Raw genomic sequence first — 22,773 nt, 5'->3', positions numbered from 1 at the left:
GTAATAAGAACATGTTACCACGGTTATCACTTCAATATTTATTTATTTTATTTATTTAAATTTTGTTTTTTTTAGCTTTAGTGGAATTGAAAAACATAAGTATAATGGGGGAGCAGTACAACAAGGGTTAATCTACCTCTACCTCTACCTCTGCCTCTACCTCTACCTGTACCTCTGTCTCTACCTCTACCTCTGCCTCTACCTCTGCCTCTACCTCTACCTCTGCCTCTGCCCCCACCTGCACACCTGTCTCTCATCTGTGCCTCTACCCTTGTAATCTCCGGCCCCCACCCGCACCTCTGCCCCACCTCTACCCCGCCTCCACCTGCACCTGTCCCCCACCTGCACCTGCCCCCACCCCCACCCCGCCCCACTCCCCACCCCCGCCCCACCCCACCTGCACCTGCCCCCACCTGCACCTCCTGCCCCACCTGCACCTCCCGCCCACCCTGCACCTCTGCCCCCACCCGCACCCTCCGCCCCCACCCCACCTCCTGCCCCCCACCCCCACCTGTACCCCTGCCCCCACCTCTAATTCTCCACCCCCACCTGCAATTTCCGTCTTCACCCGTACCTCTGCCCCACCTGCACCTCTGCCCCCACCTGCACCTCTGCCCCCACCCGTACCTCTGCCTGTACCTCTACCTCTGCCTCTGCCTCTGCCTCTACCTCTACCTGTACCTGTACCTCTACCTCTGCCTGTACCTCTACCTCTGCCTGTACCTGTACCTCTACCTCTATCTCTACCTCTGCCTGTACCTCTACCTCTACCTTCTACTTTGCGCTTAAATTATAATTGTAGATTCTTTTATACAGAAATTTTTAACAATATTACCATTTTTCTGATGTTGTCACCAGTTATTGTGTCTTCGTGGAGTCATTGGCAAGAGTTTATAAGTTAATGTTATATACTTTTAACGCCTCCGTCCACAACAACAACACATTAACCTCAACAAATACAACCCGTGTTAACCACCACTTAAGTCTTCATTATATATTCCGTCACCTAACACTACACTGCGCTTGTTATCCCAGCAACTGATTCATTATACCATCTCGAAGCAGAGGTGTCGGAGCTTCATTTGAACTGAATGAACCTGTCTCATTACTTTACAGTCCCCTTCACCTATTAAATAACTCGTCAAATAATACCAGATTTTTTGTCTCCCAACTTTTTATTTGATGGCTCTGTCCCCTCCTTTCTCCCTCCTCCGTCCCTCCCGCTCTCCTCCCCCTCTCCCCTTCCCTCCCTATCCTCTCCTTTCTCTCTCAATCAAAAATCCTAACTACGCCCATGACTGCACAGGCTATAACGAGCGGTGATCTCGGGGTTGCGGGACGATGGGTATCTGGCAACACTGTTCACTAAATCCCACACACCCTCGGTACTGCCACTTCGGGACCTCTGTTGACTTTGTTTATTTCGGATTTTCGATTTTTTTACGGATTTTCGTTTCATGTCACTAATTCAAAAATAATAATACAGGTACAGGTACAACTACAGGTACAGATACAACTACAGGTACAGGTACAACTACAGGTACAACTACAGGTACAGGTACAACTACAGGTACAGATACAACTACAGGTACAACTACAGGTACAGGTACAACTACAGGTACAGGTACAACTACAGGTACAGGTACAACTACAGGTACAACTACAGGTACAACTACAGGTACAACTACAGGTACAGGTACAACTACAGGTACAGGTACAACTACAGGTACAGGTGTGTATATATGAAGGGGGGTGTACTTGTGAATCTGGGTGTAAGTACAGTATGTATGTGCGTGGTAGTATGTGAGTAGGCTTGTATACATATGAAAGGCTGTGTGTGTGTGTGTGTGTGTGTGTGTGTGTGTGTGTGTGTGTACCCGGGCGTCACCACAGGACATACACACACTACCTCCTTCAGTGACGTCACACAGAGAATCTTTCAGCATGTGAGCAGATCATGTCGTGAGCAGACGACACCTGACACTGTCTGGCCACGCCAACACGAAGGTACTAGAGAGAGAGAGAGAGAGAGAGAGAGAGAGAGAGAGAGAGAGAGAGAGAGGCGGAACCACCTCGTATATGTGCCAATCCACCTGACCTGACCTGACCTGACCCAACCCACCCAGTGCCTCTCACCTGTCACCTGTGTGGGCCTGACCTAGTGAGTCGCACCTGTCACCTGTGTGGGCCTGACCTTGTGAGTCGCACCTGTCACCTGTTCGACGGAGTGGCCCTCACCTGTCACCTGCATGACCCACCTGTCCCCGTCCCCACCTCGACACGCCCTCCTCGTGACCTGACCTTCACTATTGACCAGGTAATGTTGACCTCACTCAACATACGCCCCTCATTTGTGTCATGGTAACGTTTATGACTTATATTACATACATACATACAAACATACATACATACATACATACATACATACATACATACATACATACAAACATACATACATATATACATACATACATACATACATACATACATACATACATACATACATACATACTAATACCAGCTAAGACTTAGGTTAACGCGGAATAAATTAATATTATATTTCTTCACAAGTTGTTATAAATTTATGACAAGTGTTGTAAGTTACGTCTGGTAGTAGTATAGCAGGATAGCTTCTGATGTATTAGGATATTTAATATTAAGGTAATTAACTGGTGGCGAAGGTGTGGCTATTGGGGGAGGCTGGAGGCCATTTATTAATAATAATAAATAAGTAGTGGTGGTGGTGGTAGTAGTGGTGGTAGTAGTAGTAGTGGTGGTGGTGGTGGTGGTGGTGGTGGTGGTGGTGGTGGTGGTAGTAATGGTGCAGTCTATAAACATTGTTTGTATACCTGCTTTGTTTATATAAATTGTAAGCCAGTATTATCTAGTTGCACTGGTCATCTGAAAGCAAAGGAAACACAGAGTGAGAGAGAGAGAGAGATAAAGAGAGATAGCTTTACTACTGACGTCACGAAGGAGTTTATCAAAGGAATTCCTTTGATAAACTCCTTCGTGACGTCAGTAGTAAAGCTATCTCTCTTTATCTCTCTCTCTCTCTCACTCTGTGTTTCCTTTGCTTTCAGATGACCAGTGCAACTAGATAATACTGGCTTACAATTTATATAAACAAAGCAGGTATACAAACAATGTTTATAGACAGTGCAGGTATATAAAACATTATATAAACAATGCAGGTATACAAACAATGGTAAACAGTTGAGTTCGGCCTAGTTTAGCCCTGCAGTAAAGCCATTAAATTAGAAGGTGGAAAATTATCTTGGTGTGTGTGTGTTGGAGGACTCAAGTTACAGGGAGGGAAGGATACGCGACTCCACGGGTGTCCGGTAACACTGGCCGCTCCCAAACTTGTTCCTGCTACTGTGTTACGTCATTATCTCTCTCTCTCTCTCTCTCTCTCTCTCTCTCTTCACTTATCTTCCTCCTCCTTCTCTTCACAGGAGTAATATATAGACCTCCCAATCTTGATAGAGTCAATGAGCGACTTATCTGGGATGAAATGCGCAGGGCTTCCATACACAACAAAGTTTGTATAGTAGGCGACTTTAACCTTGGCCAAATAGATTGGACTGACCTTACGGGTAACTCAGAATCAGAGGATTTTCTCGAGACGATCCAGGACTGTTTCCTAAGTTAACATATAACCGAACCCACACGGGGTAATAATATACTCGATTTAGTTCTGTCGAACAGAGAAAACCTCATTAGCAATGTCGAGGTAGGGAACGAACTTGCAAACGGCGATCACAAAGAAATTAGATTCCAGTTAGATTTTCAGGGCAGACGTAAGGAAAATTCCACTAAAGTACCAGATTTCAGAAAGGCAAACTTTGACAGTTTAAAGAGGCAGCTGAGAGAGGGGGTGTCGCGCTTGGCCGTGAACCTGACAGATGACTCAGAACTGATAACGACATCTGAGATTGCCGAGTTCCACGACAATTTAAATAATGAGTTACTTAAAGCACAAAGGCAGAACATACCATACAAAAACTCAGATCAGACAACAATGACCCTAAATGGATAAATAATTATTTAAAGAACATCATTGGCCAAAGGAAGGCTATAGGTAGAAGGATAAAGCGTGGCGAAATTTACCTCCAGGATTATTATAAGATATTGGCGAGTAGGGTTAAAACCGAGATAAGGAAAGCCAAGAGGAATAATGAGGTAAGGATAGCAAGGGAGGCGAAGACAAACCCCAAAGGATTCTACCAAATGTATCAAACTAAAACACGAGAAAAGATTGGACCAATACGGTCAGATACTGGCGAACTCACTGATAACGACGGAGAAATGAGCAATAATTTGAATAAATATTTTTCAACAGTTTTCACCACCGAAAATTTAAACATGATACCCGAGGCACCGACTCTATTCAGAGATAGTGAAGAAAACAAATTAAGCGAGATAGTAGTGACTAGTAACGATATTAGTAAGCAAATAGACAAACTAAAGCCTAATAAGTCACCTGGTCCCGATGAGACATTTGCCAGAGTATTAAAGGACTGTAAGGAAGAGCTTAGTCTGCCCTTAGCAAAGTTGTTTAACATGTCCTTAAAAACAGGTGTAGTACCAGAATCCTGGAGGATAGCGAATGTAATACCGATTTTCAAGAAGGGGGACAGATCACTATCCTCTAACTACAGCCCAATCAGTCTAACATCAATAGTAGGCAAATTACTGGAAGCAATCATTTCAAACTCTATTCGAAATCACCTGGAGAAGCACAGATTGATCAATGATTCCTAGCATGGCTTCACAAGCGGACGTTCTTGTCTAACTAATCTATTAACATTCTTTTCATCAGTTTTCGAATCGGTGGACGAGGGGCACAATTATGATGTGGTATATCTCGACTTTAGCAAAGCCTTCGACAGAGTCCCCACGAAAGACTAATTAGAAAGGTAGAAGCACATGGCATCAAAGGTAACATCCTTAAATGGATTAGGGCGTGGTTACAGGACAGGAAACAGCGAGTGAGCATTAACTGCACTAAGTCCCATTGGAGCAACGTCACAAGTGGAGTTCCCCAAGGCTCAGTACTTGGACCATTAATATTTATTATATACATAAACGACATAGATATCGGCATAGGCAGCAACGTAAGTAAATTTGCTGATGACACTAAAATAGGACGTGCTATTGAATCTGACGAGGACTCCGCAAAACTACAGGAAGATCTAAACATAATTTTTCGAATGGTCTGAAAAATGGCATATGAAATTCAACGTCGACAAACGTAAAGTACTCAGTATACCAGATACCAGATGAACAACGATGCCATAGAGAAATCCGACTGCAAGAGAGATTTAGGAGTAATGGTAAGTAGGAACCTTAAGCCAAGTAAACAATGTGTTTTTGCTCGTAGCAAGGCTAATAAAGTACTTGGGTTCATACAAAGGTGTGTTAGTTACAAGACTAGCGAGGTCATCCTAAAACTGTATCTTGCTCTTGTGAGACCACACCTGGATTACGCAGTTCAGTTCTGGTCACCGTATTACAGAATGGATATAGAATCATTGGAAAGAATTCAGAGGAGAATGACAAGACTAATCCCGGGCATTAGGAACCTTGAGTATAGAGACAGGTTAAAGCATCTTAATTTGCAATCCCTCGAGAGACGTAGAGCGAGGGGCGACCTGATAGAGGTGTATAAGTGGAAGGCAAGGCTAAACAAAGGGGACATTACAAAGGTACTCAAACTATCCAACCAGGAGCGAACTCGTAACAATGGTTTTAAGTTAGACAAATTTAGATTTAGGCATGAAATAGGTAAACACTGGTTCGGAAACAGAGTAGTGGATGAATGGAACAAGTTACCAATTATCATCATTAACTCGAATACGCTGAATAGCTTCAAACATAGGTTGGATGCTTATATGAGCAATAGGGGTTGGGTGTAAACGGGACTGCCCAGTATGGGTCAATTGGCCCGCTGCAGTTTCCTCCATTCTTATGTTCTTATGTTCTTATTCGCTTAACCAACTAATTAGTGACGCCCAACAAGGATGTATGTATGTGTGTATGTATGTATGGATATATGTATGTATGTATGTATGTATGTATGTATGTATGTATGTATGTATGTATGTATAGTGTGTAGGTAATTACGTCACTGTCTGTATATCTCTCTCTATCTTTCTCTCACTCTCTCTCTCTCTCTCTATCAATAAATAAGAAGACAAGGAAGATAAATGGAGGAATAACACACAAAAGAAGACAAGAAACAGAAGAACAGAGACGGAACAACAAGATATAATAGAAGATAAACGAAAGACGTGAGGAAAGATTGATAACTAAGGAGCCGATCTCTCAAAGGTTCTTAGAAGGTGGATTATGTTACGATATCGGGTTGTTAATAGACCTATATCGGGTCTTTAATAGACTGTTATCGGGTCATAGATTTATATCGGGTTATTAATAAGACTTATATCGGGTTATTAATAGACTTATATCGGAACAGCAAGAGACTTATCATAAAAATAAAAACTAACAAAGAAATTTTTTAAAAGAATAAAACAAGTTATGAGAAAATGCGACAGTGAATAAACGACGTAAAACGAACAAATAAGAAGCAAAAAAAAACGCTAAGAAAAAAGTGGTAAATAGAGGAAACGCAAAAGTGGTGTTTAATTAAGTGTCCAAGTGGTGAGTAAACACCATAACAACAACAGCAGCAGCGGACCGTCTACCTCCCACGCACCTCCACGGACATCTAGTGGAGCTCGAAGCCTCATACACGGACGGAGTGGGAGGAGCCAGAGAGAGGAGGTGCTGGGCGGGGGAGGGGGGGGGGCGCGAGGTGTTGGTTGGGGAGGGTGTTTTTCTCACAAACAATGATTAATATAAAGTGATTAATAATAGTGATATACTTATAAGGTATTTTATAAGTGATCTTTGAGTAGTATACCTTCCATTCCTCTCGCCCTACCCCTCCCCCCACCTCTCCACCCACCCACTCTGCGTTCCGACCTTGCTGTATTTGGCTATCCTGAGTCCATTGTATCACCATATTACTCATATTTTTTCGTTTAATTTCATTTTTTACTGTCTGATGAGGAAGTTTTTTCAAAGGTAGTAACGAGAAAACTGTGTGTCAGCGTGCTGAAGCGTTGTGTGCTATTGATCAGATTGATTCATGTTTTCTCCGCTTCCCGCGCTTTTTGGTAATGCTTTCCTTTTAGAGATAATCTTACGTCATCGAGAATAACTCCTCACGATTGGCTATCTCTGCGTTCTCCCATTGGCTGCCAGCCTCGGCTCGGTTCTCATTGGGTACCGTCACGAGTTGCTACGCGCTGATTCGTCCACCGCAGTTAGTGACGTCTACGGCTCCGTACTAGGGACGTTTTCATCAATGGTCTGCTAATTCAGATGGTGGTACGACTGCTTGGAGTGAAGACGTGTCTTGTTGAGCTGTGCTTGGAAAGTGTGTGTTGACGTTGGTGGTTGACAGTCACAGTTGATGTTGCAGTAAGTGTATGTACATGTCCTGGAAGAGCAGTAATAGTCGTGGAGTGCCCATGCTCCGCCATGCCTTCTCTTGATGGTGAGGCGGCAGCAGGATACAGCGGCGCCAACAGCAGCATGAGCGGGGTGAGCGTAGCACCGGTGGTGGAGGCCAGCTTCCTGTGCGAGGCGCTGCGACAGGCGCATGGCGTTGAGGAGATCCTGGTGCTAGATTGTCGAGGTGCGGACGACTACGGTGCGGGCCACATCCGCGGCGCCGTCAGCGTGGGCCTTCCCTCCCTCATGCTGAGACGCTTGGCCTCCGGCAAGTTGAGTCTCCTGCAGGTGGTGCGTCACCTCGCTGCTGACGGGGGTGACCGCCTCGCCAGGCTCCACCAGTGTGTCCCTATCGTCCTCTACGACCACGCCCACGCCTACAACCCCCACAAGCCCACGCTCATGAGCATCCTCTGCCGCAAGTTCAACCAAGAGGGCTGCAGTGCTCACTGTCTAGCAGGTAAATTAGTGGTACTGTCTCTTGCAGCTCTACACACTGTTTATATATTAATGCACAGAGGAGGTCGTTACTCTCCCACATGTAGGTCACCACACTCCACTGTCACTTGAGACGAGTTGTCACATAAATATTGGCTGTCACGTAACAGTAGTTGAATATTGGTAGGTGAAAACCACCCACATAAAATCCACTTCCTCATATCCACATATTCATGGTAGGTGGAAGGAGTTAGTAAGTGGTGCTCTCTTATCTGCTTATCACCACATCGTCAGTATCTTATCAACGTGTGGTGTAGTGTGTGTGTGTGCTGTGGCCATCGTTTTGGTGTTGACAACTGACTATTACGTTATGTGGTGACTGTATTTACCGTGGTGGTGGTGATGACTGTAAGAGTGAATGAAGCAACTCCCCGTAATGGTAGTTGGCCTTGACTGTCTCCCAAGTCTGTTTCTATTGATTCATGGCCACGGCTTAACCACTCCCTCGTATATTGATATTATTATTATTGCAAGATTCATTAACATTGTTGTGGTAGAATAATCATGCAGTTAAGGGTAATCTTTAAAGGTCAGGTGACGGGTAGAGTAGATTAGTACAAAATGATAAACATACCACCTTAATTATCTCAAATAATTCCTCCAGAGTATTGAGAGAAAGATGTAAGGAGAACTAACGCGAGGAAAGAAGACGAGGTAGGGCAAGAGTAGAGAGAGAGAGAGTAGGCAGTACCGGGAGGAGGAGGGGGGGGGGGCAGGGGGGGAGAATGTAGCTAGCCTCTGCTGTGGGTGAATGAAAGAATAAATAAACAGGACCCATTCACCCACGCGCTCGGGCCGAGGGGGGGGGTTGCCATCCCAGCCAAAACAATCAATACACACAGGGAGTACGGGCCGACACGCAACCTACTGGCCTGCAACACAAACACACTCCTTCTGTCACTCTTGTTGTGGTAGAGACGAGAGGAAAAGTTACCTGTCTAAGTGATGATGGTGGTGTGTCTGGTGTACAGTAGGTTGGTGTCACTTTCCTGGAGGGTCTTTCTAAGTTAATCTTTACCATGTGGGGGAAATTCCGCGCGCGAGCAAACGGTTATCCCAGATGATTTGTGTTTGTGGCGTTTTTTTTATGTTTATGTGCGTGTTTATGTTTGTGTGTGTTTTCAATGTTTATGTATATGCGTGTTTTTGTCAAAGTTTGTTTATAATGATGGAACATAACACTGCAAACAAAAGGTAAACATCAAAGACAACTCATTATATAGATAATGACGACACACGTAATAAAACCAAAAATACTTCTGACGTCAATATTTTCAACTCTGGTGATAATATGATGATTTATTTATGTATCGTATAAGGGGAAAAAAATAGATGATAATCCATTCATTTTGATGAGCACGTACACCACACCACCTGTTATTTGATGTTGTTAAGTTGTGGGTATCTTATCTACACCTTTGTCCTCTGTCCTCACCACCACCCACCACCCCCCCCTACCACACTTACCCGTGCCTGCCTGCCCCACCACCCCCCTGGGCACACACCCCACCCGTGCCCGCCTGCCCCACCACCACACCCCTACCACACTATTCGTGTCTGACCCTCACCACATTTACCCGTGCCTGCCTGCCCCACCACCACACACACCCCTACCACACTTACCCGTGTCTGACCCCCCACCGCACTTACCTGTGCCTGCCCCACCACCACCCCCTATCACACTTACCCGTGTTCGACCCCCCTACCACACACTCCTCACCCGTGTCTGACCCCCCACCACACCTCACCCGTGTCTGACCCCCCACCACACCTCTACCCGTGTCTGACCTCCCACCACACCACTCCATGCCTGCCTGCCCCACCACCACCTCAGCCCCACCACCACCACCCCTACCACACTTACCCGTGTCTGACCCCCCTACCACACTTACCCGTGCCTGCCTGCCCCACCACCACCACCCACCACCACCCCTACCACACTTACCCGTGCCTGCCTGACCCACCACACTTACTCCCTCATCACCAACACATCGCTTACTTGAATATTCAGACACAAGAGTTTTGTTAGTATTGTGTGTGTGTGTGTGTATATATGTTTCTGGTGATGTGGAAAGTGTGTGCGTCTTTGTGTGGTGATGTGCAGTGTGTGCGTGTGCGTCTTTGTGTGGTGATGTGCAGTGTGTGTGTGTGCGTTGATGACGACGACGGAGTTGCTTGTTAATGTTTTTCTCTGCATATATTTTTAAGAAGATAAGTCAATTCCTGTACTGTATGTTACTAAAAAACTACATTATTTTGTTGTAAGCGATCTCCTGCCGCTTCTGGGGGGGTACACTGTAACCCTGGCACGTAAGAACAGAGTACTGGCAGGGTTACAGCTGTAGAGACAAAGGGATACAGGTGTTGTGGTTTTTCCATGAGGGTGGGAGAGGTGCAGGTGTGGTGGTGGTGATGGTGGTGGTAGAGGTACAGGCAGGTGTGGTGGTAATGGTGACAGGTACAGACAGGAGTGGTAGTGATGATAACAGGTAAAAACAAGTGTGGTAGTGATGAAGCAGCAATGGTAGGAAGTGTCCGCCTCACATTCCCAGATAGTCAAGCAATTTCACCCTGCTGTTTTTTGTTGACACGAGAGGGCCACTAGTCCTTGACCCTCACAGCACCGTGGGACGAGTCGGGTTTCGCTCGGTGAGAAGAATAAAAACAAAATCAAGGATCATCACACACCAAAAAAACAACACACTAAAAAAATTACCTTTCTATACTCTCTTAGGTGTATTTACGTTTTCTTTAAGTAAGTATGTACTGTATACTAATGTGTATTTCTCTACCAACCCCAGCCAGAAAATGAGCGAGAAATTGAGCGAAACAAGACTGAAATATAGATTGACTTAGGGTCGTTATTCCTGCTCTGCTCTACTCTACCCTACTCAGTCGTCCCTGCCCATTGACTTCTAACCCTCTTCTCCACCCACATGAGGTCATAACGCAAGCATACACAGGGTCATGGACGTACGTGTGTGTGTGTGTGTGATATTTCTTTTAACAATGGGTGGGGGTTATTATGGGGGGTGAAGGGTGTTGTACCTCCTTCCTCCCCACCCCCCTCCCCCCCTCCACTCCCCCTTACATTCCACTCCCTTTCCTTCCCCTTTTATATCCATCACACCTACATCCCCTCCCTTCCCACTCCCCTTCCTCGACTTCCTTCCTACTCTACCCCCCTCTCCTTACCCTCCTTCCTTCCTCCTCCCACCAGCACTGCCTCTCGACCTGGAAGTGTTAAACGACTCTGATAAGCACATAAGGTACAGTGGTGCCACGCTTCCCCTCCTCCATTGCTACCCCTTCCTTCCTCCCCTGCACCCTTCCCTCCACCCCTCCCTCCCCTTCCATCAGTGCCTCCGTGCATTATTGAGCGATCCCCTGAGCTTGGGGAAGGAAAAGGGAGGAAGAGGAAAGGAAAGGGTGAGTGAATCAACGCTTAATGAAGAATGTTGATGTTAGGTGTTATGTTTACCTGTGTTTGTTTACCTGTGGCAAAAAATAAAGTGTTTTTGTTAAGTTAGTTGATGTTAGTAAATCCTGGTAACGTTGTGAGGTACCAGCGCTCTCTCTCTCTCTCTCTCTCTCTCTCCTTCACGTGTTATTCTCCCGTCCCCAGACAAAAAGAGGGAAGAGAGAGGGGAGGAGAGCAAGCATCAAAAGCAGGGAATAAAAGGGAGAGAGAGAGGCTTGGTGGGAGGAGGGAGAGAGAGAAAGATATCATGACGCGTGGTGTGTGTGTGTGTGGCAGTGGGCGTGTGATCCTCATGGGCGTGTGTGTGTGTGTGTGTAGGCAGCAGGAGGCGTGCTGTCATGGCAACCGTCGCCACACGCCACCCACACGCCCAACCTACCCACCCGCCTCACTCTCTCTCACATACTCACACTCACTCACTTTCTCACACATACACGCACTCACACTTTCTGGCTCTCACTCACACACTCACCGTCTCCAGTAGAGCTTTCTGGCTTTTCTCTAATCTATGTAATATTACTAAACTGTGTGTGTGTGTGTGTGTGTGAGTGTGTAGTAGGGAATGCATGTATGAATGATTGCGAGTGTGTATGTATGTATGTATGTATGTATGTATGTATGTGCGGATGTGTGTAAACTCTCTCTCAATATTAAAACAGTCAAGACCAAGCAACACCCTTTATCACCAGTGCTCGACCAATCAGCGTCAAGATGTGTTCTGAATCCACCAATCAACGCTCTAATTATATTTGTAGCGACCAATCACACACCACCTCCTCCTTAGTCTATACCGCTGGACACACCCACGCCTCCTCCCCCCTCCCCCCCCATCTCTCTCTCTACCTGTGGGCGTGTGTATAAAGTGGTGGGCGTGTGTATAGAAGGATCGTGGGCGTGTGTGTAGACAGTGGGCGTGTACCGATCACCATAGCAACGCCGGCAAGTGATGTGTTCTGATATTTTTTTTTTCGAGGTTTCTTTTAATTTTTATTTAATTATTTTTTTCGTTTCTATTTTTGTTTAATATTTGTTTTGTTTTTGTTTGTTTTATTTCGTCTTCTTTGTGATTTTCTTTTATTTTTCGCTGTTTTTGGTTTTTATTCCGGTTTTTTTTTTGATGGGTTTGTGTGATGTTTAATATAACCTCTCTCTCTCTCTCTCTCTCTCTCTCTCTCTCTCTTAAAGTTAGTTTAATAAGCGGCAACTTGATTCTTTGACTTAAATTGGCTCATTGATGAAATCTGGTGTGTGAGGGAGAGAGGGAAAATATAGAGAGAAAGATGTAGATGAATAGAAAGAGAGAGAGACGTAAGAACTGCGGGTGGGAGGCAATAATGGAGGCACCAACTCTCTCTCTCTGCCTTTGTCTTTATCTCTCTCCTCTACTACTACTACATAATACAGCTTATTTTAATAATAATAATAATAATAATAAAATAATAATAATCACAAGTATTGTCAGCAGTGTTTTTACTCAGCGGAAGCAGCGATTCAGAGGTGTGTGTGTGTGTGTGTGTGTGTCAGTCAGTCTTCAGTGTAATGGACCAGCTTGTTCCAGGAATGGCGTTGGAAGTCCTGAACCACCTCGGGCCATTTATGTAAACAGTTCTATAATAATTATTTTTGGGTGGTGATTAGTGCAGATAACGATGTGGAAACAGGTCATTGAATCGTTATAATCTGGAGATGGTATGTGTTCGAATCACTGAATTACGTATACGGTTTATAAGTGGGCGCTTATAACCATGAATCACCGTTTGTAATTTTATGTTCGAAATCAATGAATCCGTTCTGGGAAGTGTGTGTTTTGATACTTGAGGTATGTGTGTATGTGTGTGTCGAGTCAGTGAGTGTATACTTGTACAGGTATTGTTGATAAGTGAATCTGTTTGATGTATCTGAAGCAATGAATCATCTTAAACCCTTTTGTATGAATCAATGAATCATCCCCTGACTCAAGATTCACATAACAATGAACCCTGCTGGAGTACTTTAAATGAATCCGTGATCATACGTAACCCAATCAAACCTAACCTAACCAATGAGTCACTTGTACGACTCTTGTGAACCACTTAGATTCACTTTGACACGGTTCATAAAGAGAGTGTTTCTGAACCCGTGTTGGTTGGCTGGGAAGGAGACCCTCAGAGGGTCAATTGTCATCAGTGAAAGTACCCTACTTGTACCGTACCCTACCTATACCGTACCCTACCTTTACCGTACACCACCTGTACCGTACCCTACCTGTACCGTACCCTACCTGTACCGTACCCTACCTTTACCGTACACCACCTGTACCGTACCCTACCTGTACCGTACCCTACCTGTACCGTACCCCACCTGTGCCGTACCCCACCTATACCGTACCCTACCTTTTCCGTACCCTACCTTTTCCGTACCCCACCTGTACCGTACCCCACCTTTACCGTACCCCACCTTTACCGTACCCCACCTTTACCGTACCCCACCTTTACCGCACCCCACCTTTACCGTACCCCACCTGTACCGCACCCTACCTGTTCCGTACCTTCAGTTGGGTTCGGGGTTATCACATTACTGCCTCCGTCTCGTGTGGGTAAGTTGGCATCACCCGACACTCTTAAAAGATGTTGATTTTATTCCGTTTATGAAGCCAAATGTCTGAGGGTACATGTCGCAAGACGATCTTTAAATGGTGTAAACAAACGTGTGTGTGTTTACATGTGTGGGTGTATGTTTACGTGTGTGTATTGCCCAGTGGGAATTGGGAAAATTTGTTTGTTGTTGTGGTGTGCGCATTTGTGTGTGTGTGTGTGTGTGTGTGTGTGTGAGTGTTTTTTGTGGAAGTTTACATGTATGTGTATTGTTATAAATTGGTAATGCCAGTTTGGTTTTTTTACGCCGTGTGTGTATGTATGTGTACTCATTATGTGCGTAACATGTATGTACGTGTGTGTGTGTGTGTATTGTAGTAGCTACCTGCAATCTAGTTCATAATTATGTCTTTGTTTGGTGCTTGGTGTGCTTGCGTGCATGTATGTAAATTATGTTCGAATGTATTTGTGTGTGATTCTCAGATTGTTATTTCCTTATGTACACTAAAAGATATAGGTCATGTGCATAGTACCGTAATATGTGTGTGTATGTATGTATGTATGTATGTGTGCTTGCGTGTATATGCGCCTGCAAAGCAATCTCGTGGCTCTGTGTGTTTGTGTACCTATCACTGTATGTACACCATAATATAACTGCCCCCTTTTATATGTACACCTAACTCGTTGTATGTACGTACCACACCTAGGTATATGTACACTAAAAGTACTTGTGTATGTTTGTATGTGCATGTGCGCTGTATTTATGTACGTGCGCGCGTTTGAGTGTGTGCGTGTGTACGGTTCAAGGTCTGACTCAGCCACGTCGGATCGATAGACTGGAGAGAGGGAACCACCACCTCCACCCCTACCCCCCCTCCCCCTCCTCCCCCCTCTCTCACTCCTTCCCTCCCCCCACCCTATTTCACTTTAATTTCTGACCCCACGCCTATGTTGACCTATATTGGCCTAGTTCCCCCCCGTGAGACACACAGAAGGTGAAGATGATAATGGTGACTTAAGATAAAATAGAAGAGTCTGGGGGGGCCGGTGGAAATTTTTAGGCAGGAATAACAAGTTCAGATGATAGGCAGGGGGAAGGTCCTCGCCCCTCCCCCTCTTTCCTCCCTCTTCCCTCCCCCTCTCTCACTCTCTCTCACTTTCTCTTTTTGTCTTTCACTTTTCTCTCCTACATGTCTCCTTTCCAAAGAGTGCTCTCTGTCTCTCTCTAAGCCACCACTTCTCCAACTGTGCATTACACTCTCTCCTCACCTCCTGTTCCATTCTCCCTCACTCCCCCTCACTCCCTCACTCTCCCTCCCTCCTCACCTCACCTCTTGCTGGCCTCACGCCCAAACCCCAACCTCCTATTTCTTGAGTTTCACACCCCCACCTCTCACCCCCTCCTCTCCTCTCTCTCCATCACCTCCCCCCTCCATCTCGGTATAATAGTAAACCCAAAAAAAACATAAGTCTCATGTTATGTAGTAAAGTCCCTGGCTTAGCACCACCATTTTGCTGGGGCCAAGAGGGGGGACCTGGTTGGGGTGTCAGGACATGGCGAGAAACCAGGCACCGCCTCCTCTCTCTCTCTCTCTCTCTGGCGTAGCTGAACTGGTTGTGGGGAGGGGCGTGCCTGGCCTTGAGTGGGAGGGAGGGAGAGGGGGGGAGGAGAAGGAGTAAGAGGGAAGGAAGGAAGGAAGGGGGGATGTTTGTGTGTGTTAGTAGAGAGTGTGAGAGGTGGTGGTAGGGATGGAGGAAGGAGTGTGTAGAGATGGAAGGAAGGAGGGAAGGTATAGTTTGTGGAGGGAAGGAGGAATGGTTTACTATTCAACGCCTTCACATCCGGCACTGGAATAGTAACCGATCCGGACAAGACTGGTATCCGGCCCCTCTCCCCCCCCCCTCTCTCTCTTTCTCTCTCTCTCTCTCTCTGTGATGTTTTGGTGTAGGAACTTTTAATGCGTTTCAAGTGTCAGGATTTTTTTAAGTGTTAATTCTGTCTCTCTTATGTCCCCTCTTCCCTATCCTCTTATGTTCTCTCTTTCTCTCTTTATCTTATCCCCTCTGTTTCCCGTTTTCCCCTCATCGTCCCCTCTCTCACCCCCTCCCCCCACACAGAGGACTTACCGTGTCTCAAGGTTGTGGAATATTAGGACAGTGCCCTCCCCCTGCCCCTCCCTCTCCCCCCCTCACATACTCTCCTCCTCATCTTCTCACTCTTCCCACACACACACCCCTCGCACTTGCTTTCACACACACCACGCCCTCCCCCTCCCATTCTCCTTCCTGTCCCCTCATACCACCCCCCTCCCTTCCCTCGCTTACTGAAGAACCAGCTGGTTAGGTGACGGCGGCCCACCACAACCGGTTGGGTGGTGGTGGTGGTAACTGTATCCCAGGGTACACCACAACCCGGTGTTAGTCTTACAGGTCGCGCCCCCTCTGTCTCTATGGGAGAGGGGGGGCACTATGGTACGTGGGGGGACGGATAATTTGATAGGGGACACACACACACACACGGTTAGCTGTCGGTGGGTGCCAGTTGTCAGTCATGAATGAATGGCTGTGTGTTGACAGACAAGTTTCCTCCAATCAGCGGGTCGAGTACTATGAAGGTGAGGCGTTGATTGGTGGAGGTAGTAGTAGTGGTGGGAGGGAGGTGGTCATGGTGTGTCTTAATATTTGATGTAATTTCTCTCTCTCTCTCTGCCCCGTAGCTGGCCCCGCCCCAGCCCTCAGGTGGGGCGGGGCGGGGTGGGTGAGTGGTGAGTACATTCATTCATTGTGGCGGCCGTTCAGTGTACCTCAGCCCCCAGTACTGCCTCCTCCCTCCTTCACCCTTCCTCCCTCTCTGAAGCTCTCATCCTCCCTCATGTCACCTCATAACCCCCCACCCCACCCCCCCCTTATACTCACACCCTCACTGATCAAGATTTACACTGTTATGTTCAGCTGTGTGAGGGGGGAGGGGGGTTGGTGAGTAGAGACGTAGTAGTGGTGTTAGTGAATGAGGGAGGGGGTTAAGTAGGGCGAGAGGGGGGGAGGGGCAAGTGGGGGGTAGTGGCGCCAATGTGTATATAACAGGTAAGTGGAATCAAGTCTTATTGAAGGACGGTTGTTTTGAGCCTCCACCAAGTGGTGGCGGAGTGGGTAGGGGGGCTAAGGGCGGCCTGTCTGACACCTGTCTCTATCTGGCCTCAGGAGTAATGATGGGGTGGAGGGAGGAGGCATAGACATCCCTGGAGGTACAGTCAGGTAATCATTCTCTCTAGCAGGTCAGAACATCGCTTAGTTTATATATATTTTTTATAATCTCTTGCCCCCTCATTTATCTCCCCCTCGAGCTGAGTAGTCTGTCAGACCGGCGCCGTCTGACTCTACCTCGATGAATAGTTACGATACCATGATGAATACTGATGATTCTCTCTCTCTCTCTCTCTCTCTCTCTCTCTCTCTCACCTGATAGTGTATAACCACCTCCTCCTCTTCATCCTCACATCTCTCACCTGATTATCCTTCCCTACACACCTGTGAACTGATTGTCCCTCCCTCACACCCCTCCCCCCACTTCCAACAACATCTGTGCTGAATGAATGGACTGAAGAGAGAAAGAGATGTTCACGATGATGAACATATAACATGAACTGAAGAACAACAATAACAAACCTATTGACCTTTGTGGCGTTGATAAAAATGGTGACCTTTGACCTTTGATAATGACCTGGCTTCCGCACGTGCCTCTCTCTCACTCTCTCTCCACCATCCCCTCTGTTGTCATGTGAGAAGGGACTTCGTGCGTGCGTGCGTATGTCAGTCCCTCTACAGGTGGGTGGGCGGGGTGACACCTGGGAGTGGGGGTGGGGCAGGTGTGGTTGATCAGCTGACTCCTGCAACACGTGATCTATTCCAGGTGTATACTGAAGGGGTGTAGTTTATTTGTTTATTATTGTTATTGTTATTAGTAGTAGTATGTTGTTGATGGCATTGTTATTTTTATCATTATTCTTATTTTTTATTGTTTTATTAACTTCACCCTCGGGGACATAAAGACGATATTTTTTTGTATACGACAGAGGTCAGCATATAAAAAAATATAAGTAGATTCCTCAAGTTACCTGCGTATAAGAACAGGTTTTGGGGGGAGGGGGGTGGTCATTATAACACCTTTGTCGTGTTATATGTAATTAATTGTTTTACCTTAATGAGTTGGGTATATCTTATCTCACACCTGGAGATAGTTGTGCTTTGAGAAGGATTGGGGGGTTTTGGGGAGGGAAGGGGGGTTGGTGGGGGAGAAGGTGGGGTATAGGTAGGTAGAAGTTGAACAGGTGAGATAGGGTAGGGCAGCAGGTGGGTAGAATAGGGTAGGGCAGGGCAGGGCAGGTCAGGTGTTAAATTATTTTGGGTTATACAGGTGGGTGTGGGGCCCAGCTGTTCAAATCAGGTGTGCGTGTGTGTGCGTGCGTGCGTGCATGTGTGTGTGTGTCGTAAGTTATTTTTCTCTTGTTATCTTAGTTTATAATTAGCCACTGTGGACGTGACTTCGTTAATTAAGCAGACAAGTTATCCTGTTATCTGGAGTGTGTGTGTGCGTGTGCGTGTGTGTGTGTGTATTCTGGTGTGGGTGTATGTATGTTTGGGCACACACACACGCCCCCACACACGCTCACACACTATATTATTGGGGGCTCAAAAGTCCTTCTCGCCTTGAACGGTGTGGGCCAGTGGGGGATTAACCCGTAATAAAAAAATCCTCTTAAATCTCTTTGTTTATCGGTGTTATGAGTGAAGGGATTACAGGTACAGATAAGACTTACAGTACAGGTGTTGTATGAATGACTGTCTATTGGCTAGTATATACGCCTTCTGATTGGCTGGCGGCAGTGATGGGGTAGGATTACAAACTCCCTAACTGGCAACTCACACTCCTATTGAATGGGAGGAGGGAGGTGTTGCGGGATAGACGACCATATGGTGAGGGGGTGTAAGGGTGAATTTATCTCCCCAGAGGTGTTCCCATCATCAGCTGTAGTCTCTCTCTCTCTCTCTCTCTCTCTCTCTCTCTCTCTCTCTCTCTCTCCTCCCTACCCTCCCTCTCATCTACCTGCCCACTCATACCTCTTCTCCCCCCCTTCTCCCTCTTCCCACGGTCGTATTTAGTACCTACAGGGGGGAAATGGGGAGGGAGAGGGAGTGGGTTCTAGTACTTTGGGAGGGAAGAGAGGCCTGCTGCTAGTACTAGAGGTTCTAATAGCAAGTCCTTGAGAGAGTAATTAATAATATATACCTTTATTAATCGTAGCTTTGTTTACTAATTATCTATATATATAATTATCTCCTGTGTTTAAATTCCCTTAATCATCATCACCTGTTGCCTCTACTACTATGACGGGAGACACCTTGTGAATGAATGGTCTTACTACCTTACTTCGTTTAATGAATGAACCGGCTTTTCTTTCCTATGGCCAGATGTTAGGTGATACTGCCCAAGCCTTAGTATTTTTGGTCTAGGGCAGAGTGAAGGAGGGGGTTTATAGGAGAGAGGCTTCCATGGTTTTGGTAGGCCGAGATGGCATGGAGGTAAAATTTAGGGGATGGAGGCCTGTTTTGGGAGGTCTTGTCTGGGGAGGTATTTGAATAAGCTTAGGATGGATTTGCTTCGCTGTCTCACTTCACCTCAATAACGAAGCAAAAAAGAACAAATAACCTCAGTTAATATAATCTAACATAACTCGTATTCCTGAACTGATTTTTTTTACCATGTTATAATAATGTTAATTTTGTTTAATTGTATTGTGAGGTGTTAACTTTTTTAACTCCAGTGTTAGCTATTAGTGTTAAATGTTGCCTGGATGTTAAATTAAAGAGGCAGATAGGACTTTATTTACTGAACTGTTGTTGTTATTATTATTTTGTGATTATTATACTACTACTACCACTACCACTACTACTACCACTACACTACCATTACTACTACCACTACCATTACTACTACCACTACCATTACTACTGCTACTACTACCATTACTACTACTACTACCATTACCTGAAACACAAACATAACAGAGATAGTGACGTGTGTGTGTTAAGCTCGTCAAGGTGTTGTGTGGTGGAAGGTGAGAAGGTAGAGGGAAGGGAGGAGGGGGGGGGGCACCCGTTTGCCCAGGTGAGTTAATATAGTAAGTGTGTAATGCAGTGTTGGTAAGGTAAGTCGGCCCCCTCCTCCCCTTCCTACCTCCCTTTCCTATAGATGTAAACTGGTTTCTTCACGCCCTCCCTCCCTCCCCTCCCTTCCTCCCTCCCTCTCCCCTCCCTTCCTCCCTCCCTCCCTTCCTTCCTTCCTTCCTTCCTTCCTCCCTTCCTTCACACATTTCAGTCTGTGTACCTCTAGTATACAACCCTATTTGCTCTCCCTCCTTCCCCTCCACTGTACACCCCTACCTGCCCCTCCTTCCCTCCGCCCATCCCCCCCAGTCTTTTTCCCTACCCCTAACCCCCACCTCCCTTTTTTACCCTAGCATTAAGGAAGAGGGGGCACCTGTCCTCCCGGGGAGAGTACCTAGCGGAACAGTATCAGGTTAATCCCCCCCCCCCCACCCCCCCCAGGACTCATCCTCTGTACACACAGACTCATGCGTGCACGAACGAAGCAGTTTATAACGTAGTGTACACACACACTTACACACGTACAAAACATACATAAACTACATACATACACAACATATACAGTGTGTGTGTGACGCTGCCCACCAACCATCTTACCACATTTCACACTTCTGCCCCCCTTGCTGACGTGCAGGAATGTAAGGTAATTATGACCGCTGGTGTTTCAGCCACTGACTGAAGGCGCGCACACACGTGTACGTACACATCATCCGTCCATGTGAACATATACATACGTACACAGGGCTCCACCTCAAACGCACACACGCTCGTGTACACTTCTCTGTGCACCTCTACCATCTATGTAAACAGTCCTTAGTGATTTTCCGTCGCCTACATGTTCAGTTTTGATATATGTGTGTGTGTGTGTGTCATTTGCATACGTACACAGTTGTCTGCTGCACACACACATGTATACATAATATAGTGTACACCTGTGTGTGAAGACTTCACTTCAGGTATAATACGACTGTTCGATGACTGCCGCCATTTTGTGGATTCCTTCCCCTTCGACCTTGTCCTAACACTTGCCTTAAGCACCACCATCACCACACTCACCATCACCATCAACACCACACTCGCCACCAGCACCCTCACCATCCATCACCACCACCCTCAGCACCACCACCACCCTCACCACCAAGGAGGGGGGGGGGCATAGATGTGAAGGAATGCGAGGCTTGTTGGACGAGCTCAACTTTCTTTCATGTTGGATTTTAACCACATATGGCCTGTGTGTGTGTGTGCAGACTAAGATGTGTACATGAGTTTCATTAGCACTTTAAAGTATTTACACTTTCGAGAGGAGAGAATAAAGTGAGGAAAAGGAGAGAGAGAGAGAGAGATGCTGGCCTACCCCTCACAGTGGTCTCGTGCCATCCAGTGCTGGTACCTGTGTGTGTGTCAGTGTCAGTGCCAAGGTAGTGGTGGTGGTGGTGGTGGTGATGACCTTTTGAGTAACGCGGGGTCGCTTCAGCTATCCCCAGGCATCCACTACACGGCAACACCCACACCTACCTCTCTCTCTCTCTTAAACCAAACCACCTGCACCTCTCCCCCCATGATATAAACCCCATCACCCCCCTACACACATAATCTAACCACCCTTATCTTTCTCACCACCTTCAGGAGGATTTGATGAGTTCCGGTCGAGGTTTCCGGAATGGTGTGAGTCGGCCTTACCATCGGAGCCTCCCATCGTGGGGCTGAAGAGCTTGAGAATCACCTGTCTGGAGGCGGAGGAGGAGGCGGTGGTGGAGGGAGCGTGTGATTCCTCCCTGGGTAGAGACACACCCCTGGATGATCTGGGCTTCCCCGTGGAGATCCTGCCTCACCTCTACCTGGGCAACGCCAAAAATTCGGGAGATCGCGATGCGCTTAATAGACATAAGATACGGGTGAGTACTAGCTCTTGTTATTGTTGATGGTGTGACTATTATTGTTGATGGTGTAACTATTATTGTTGATGGTGTGACTATTATTGTTGATGGTGTGACTATTATTGTTGATGGTGTGACTATTATTGTTGATGGTGTGACTATTATTGTTGTTATTGTTGATGGTGTGACTTATCATTGTCATAAAGTCTTTGTTATTATTAGCATTACTGTTATTAATGATCCCACCACCACCCCCTCTCCCCTACCATCCCCTTCCTCCCCTACCATCCCCTTCCTCCCCTACCATCCCCTTCCTCCCCTACCATTCCCCTATCACCACTATCCTCCCTCACCTCAGCCATATAGATAAGTTAACGAGATAAGGCGCTACACACCCTCACCTATACACAAGGATAAGGCAAGAGATAAGGTATATAGCCTGGGGAATAAGGTAATAGAAGGGGGGATTACCTCACCCCCCTCCCTCCCGTTAACTTCCCTCCTCGTTAACTTCACCTGGGGAGAAATTTGTCGTAAGTATCTTTGAAAGAATCTTGTAGATGTTTATCTTAGAGTCATAAGGAAGGATTATTGACCTAAAATGACCCTTATCTGTTGGTTATCTTAGGGTCAGTTTAGGGAGGTGTAGGGAGGT

At 46.4% G+C, this 22,773-nt stretch overlaps 1 protein-coding gene across 3 annotated transcripts in view; it reads left to right on the top strand.

The window, feature by feature from the left end:
* Positions 1 to 7,404: 7,404 nt before the first annotated feature.
* LOC121877249 (dual specificity protein phosphatase 7-like) overlaps positions 7,405 to 22,773 on the top strand; it is a 35,837-nt gene continuing 20,468 nt past the window's right edge. For all 3 annotated transcript variants that reach the window (XR_006090951.1, XR_006090952.1, XM_042382900.1), the window contains exons 1-2: positions 7,405 to 7,984; positions 21,868 to 22,136. Coding sequence is in view for 1 of the 3 variants with exons in the window: in XM_042382900.1 (XP_042238834.1) it covers positions 7,552 to 7,984; positions 21,868 to 22,136 (702 nt within the window). In the remaining 2 variants the exon portion in view is untranslated. The remainder of the gene's footprint in view (positions 7,985 to 21,867; positions 22,137 to 22,773) is intronic.

The sequence above is a fragment of the Homarus americanus genome, unplaced genomic scaffold, assembly GCF_018991925.1.
Source record: "Homarus americanus isolate GMGI-L3 unplaced genomic scaffold, GMGI_Hamer_2.0 scaffold367, whole genome shotgun sequence".
Taxonomy (NCBI): Eukaryota; Metazoa; Arthropoda; class Malacostraca; order Decapoda; family Nephropidae; genus Homarus; species Homarus americanus.
Note: the sequence above shows the minus strand (reverse complement) of the source record. Positions and strands in the feature narration are given on the sequence as shown.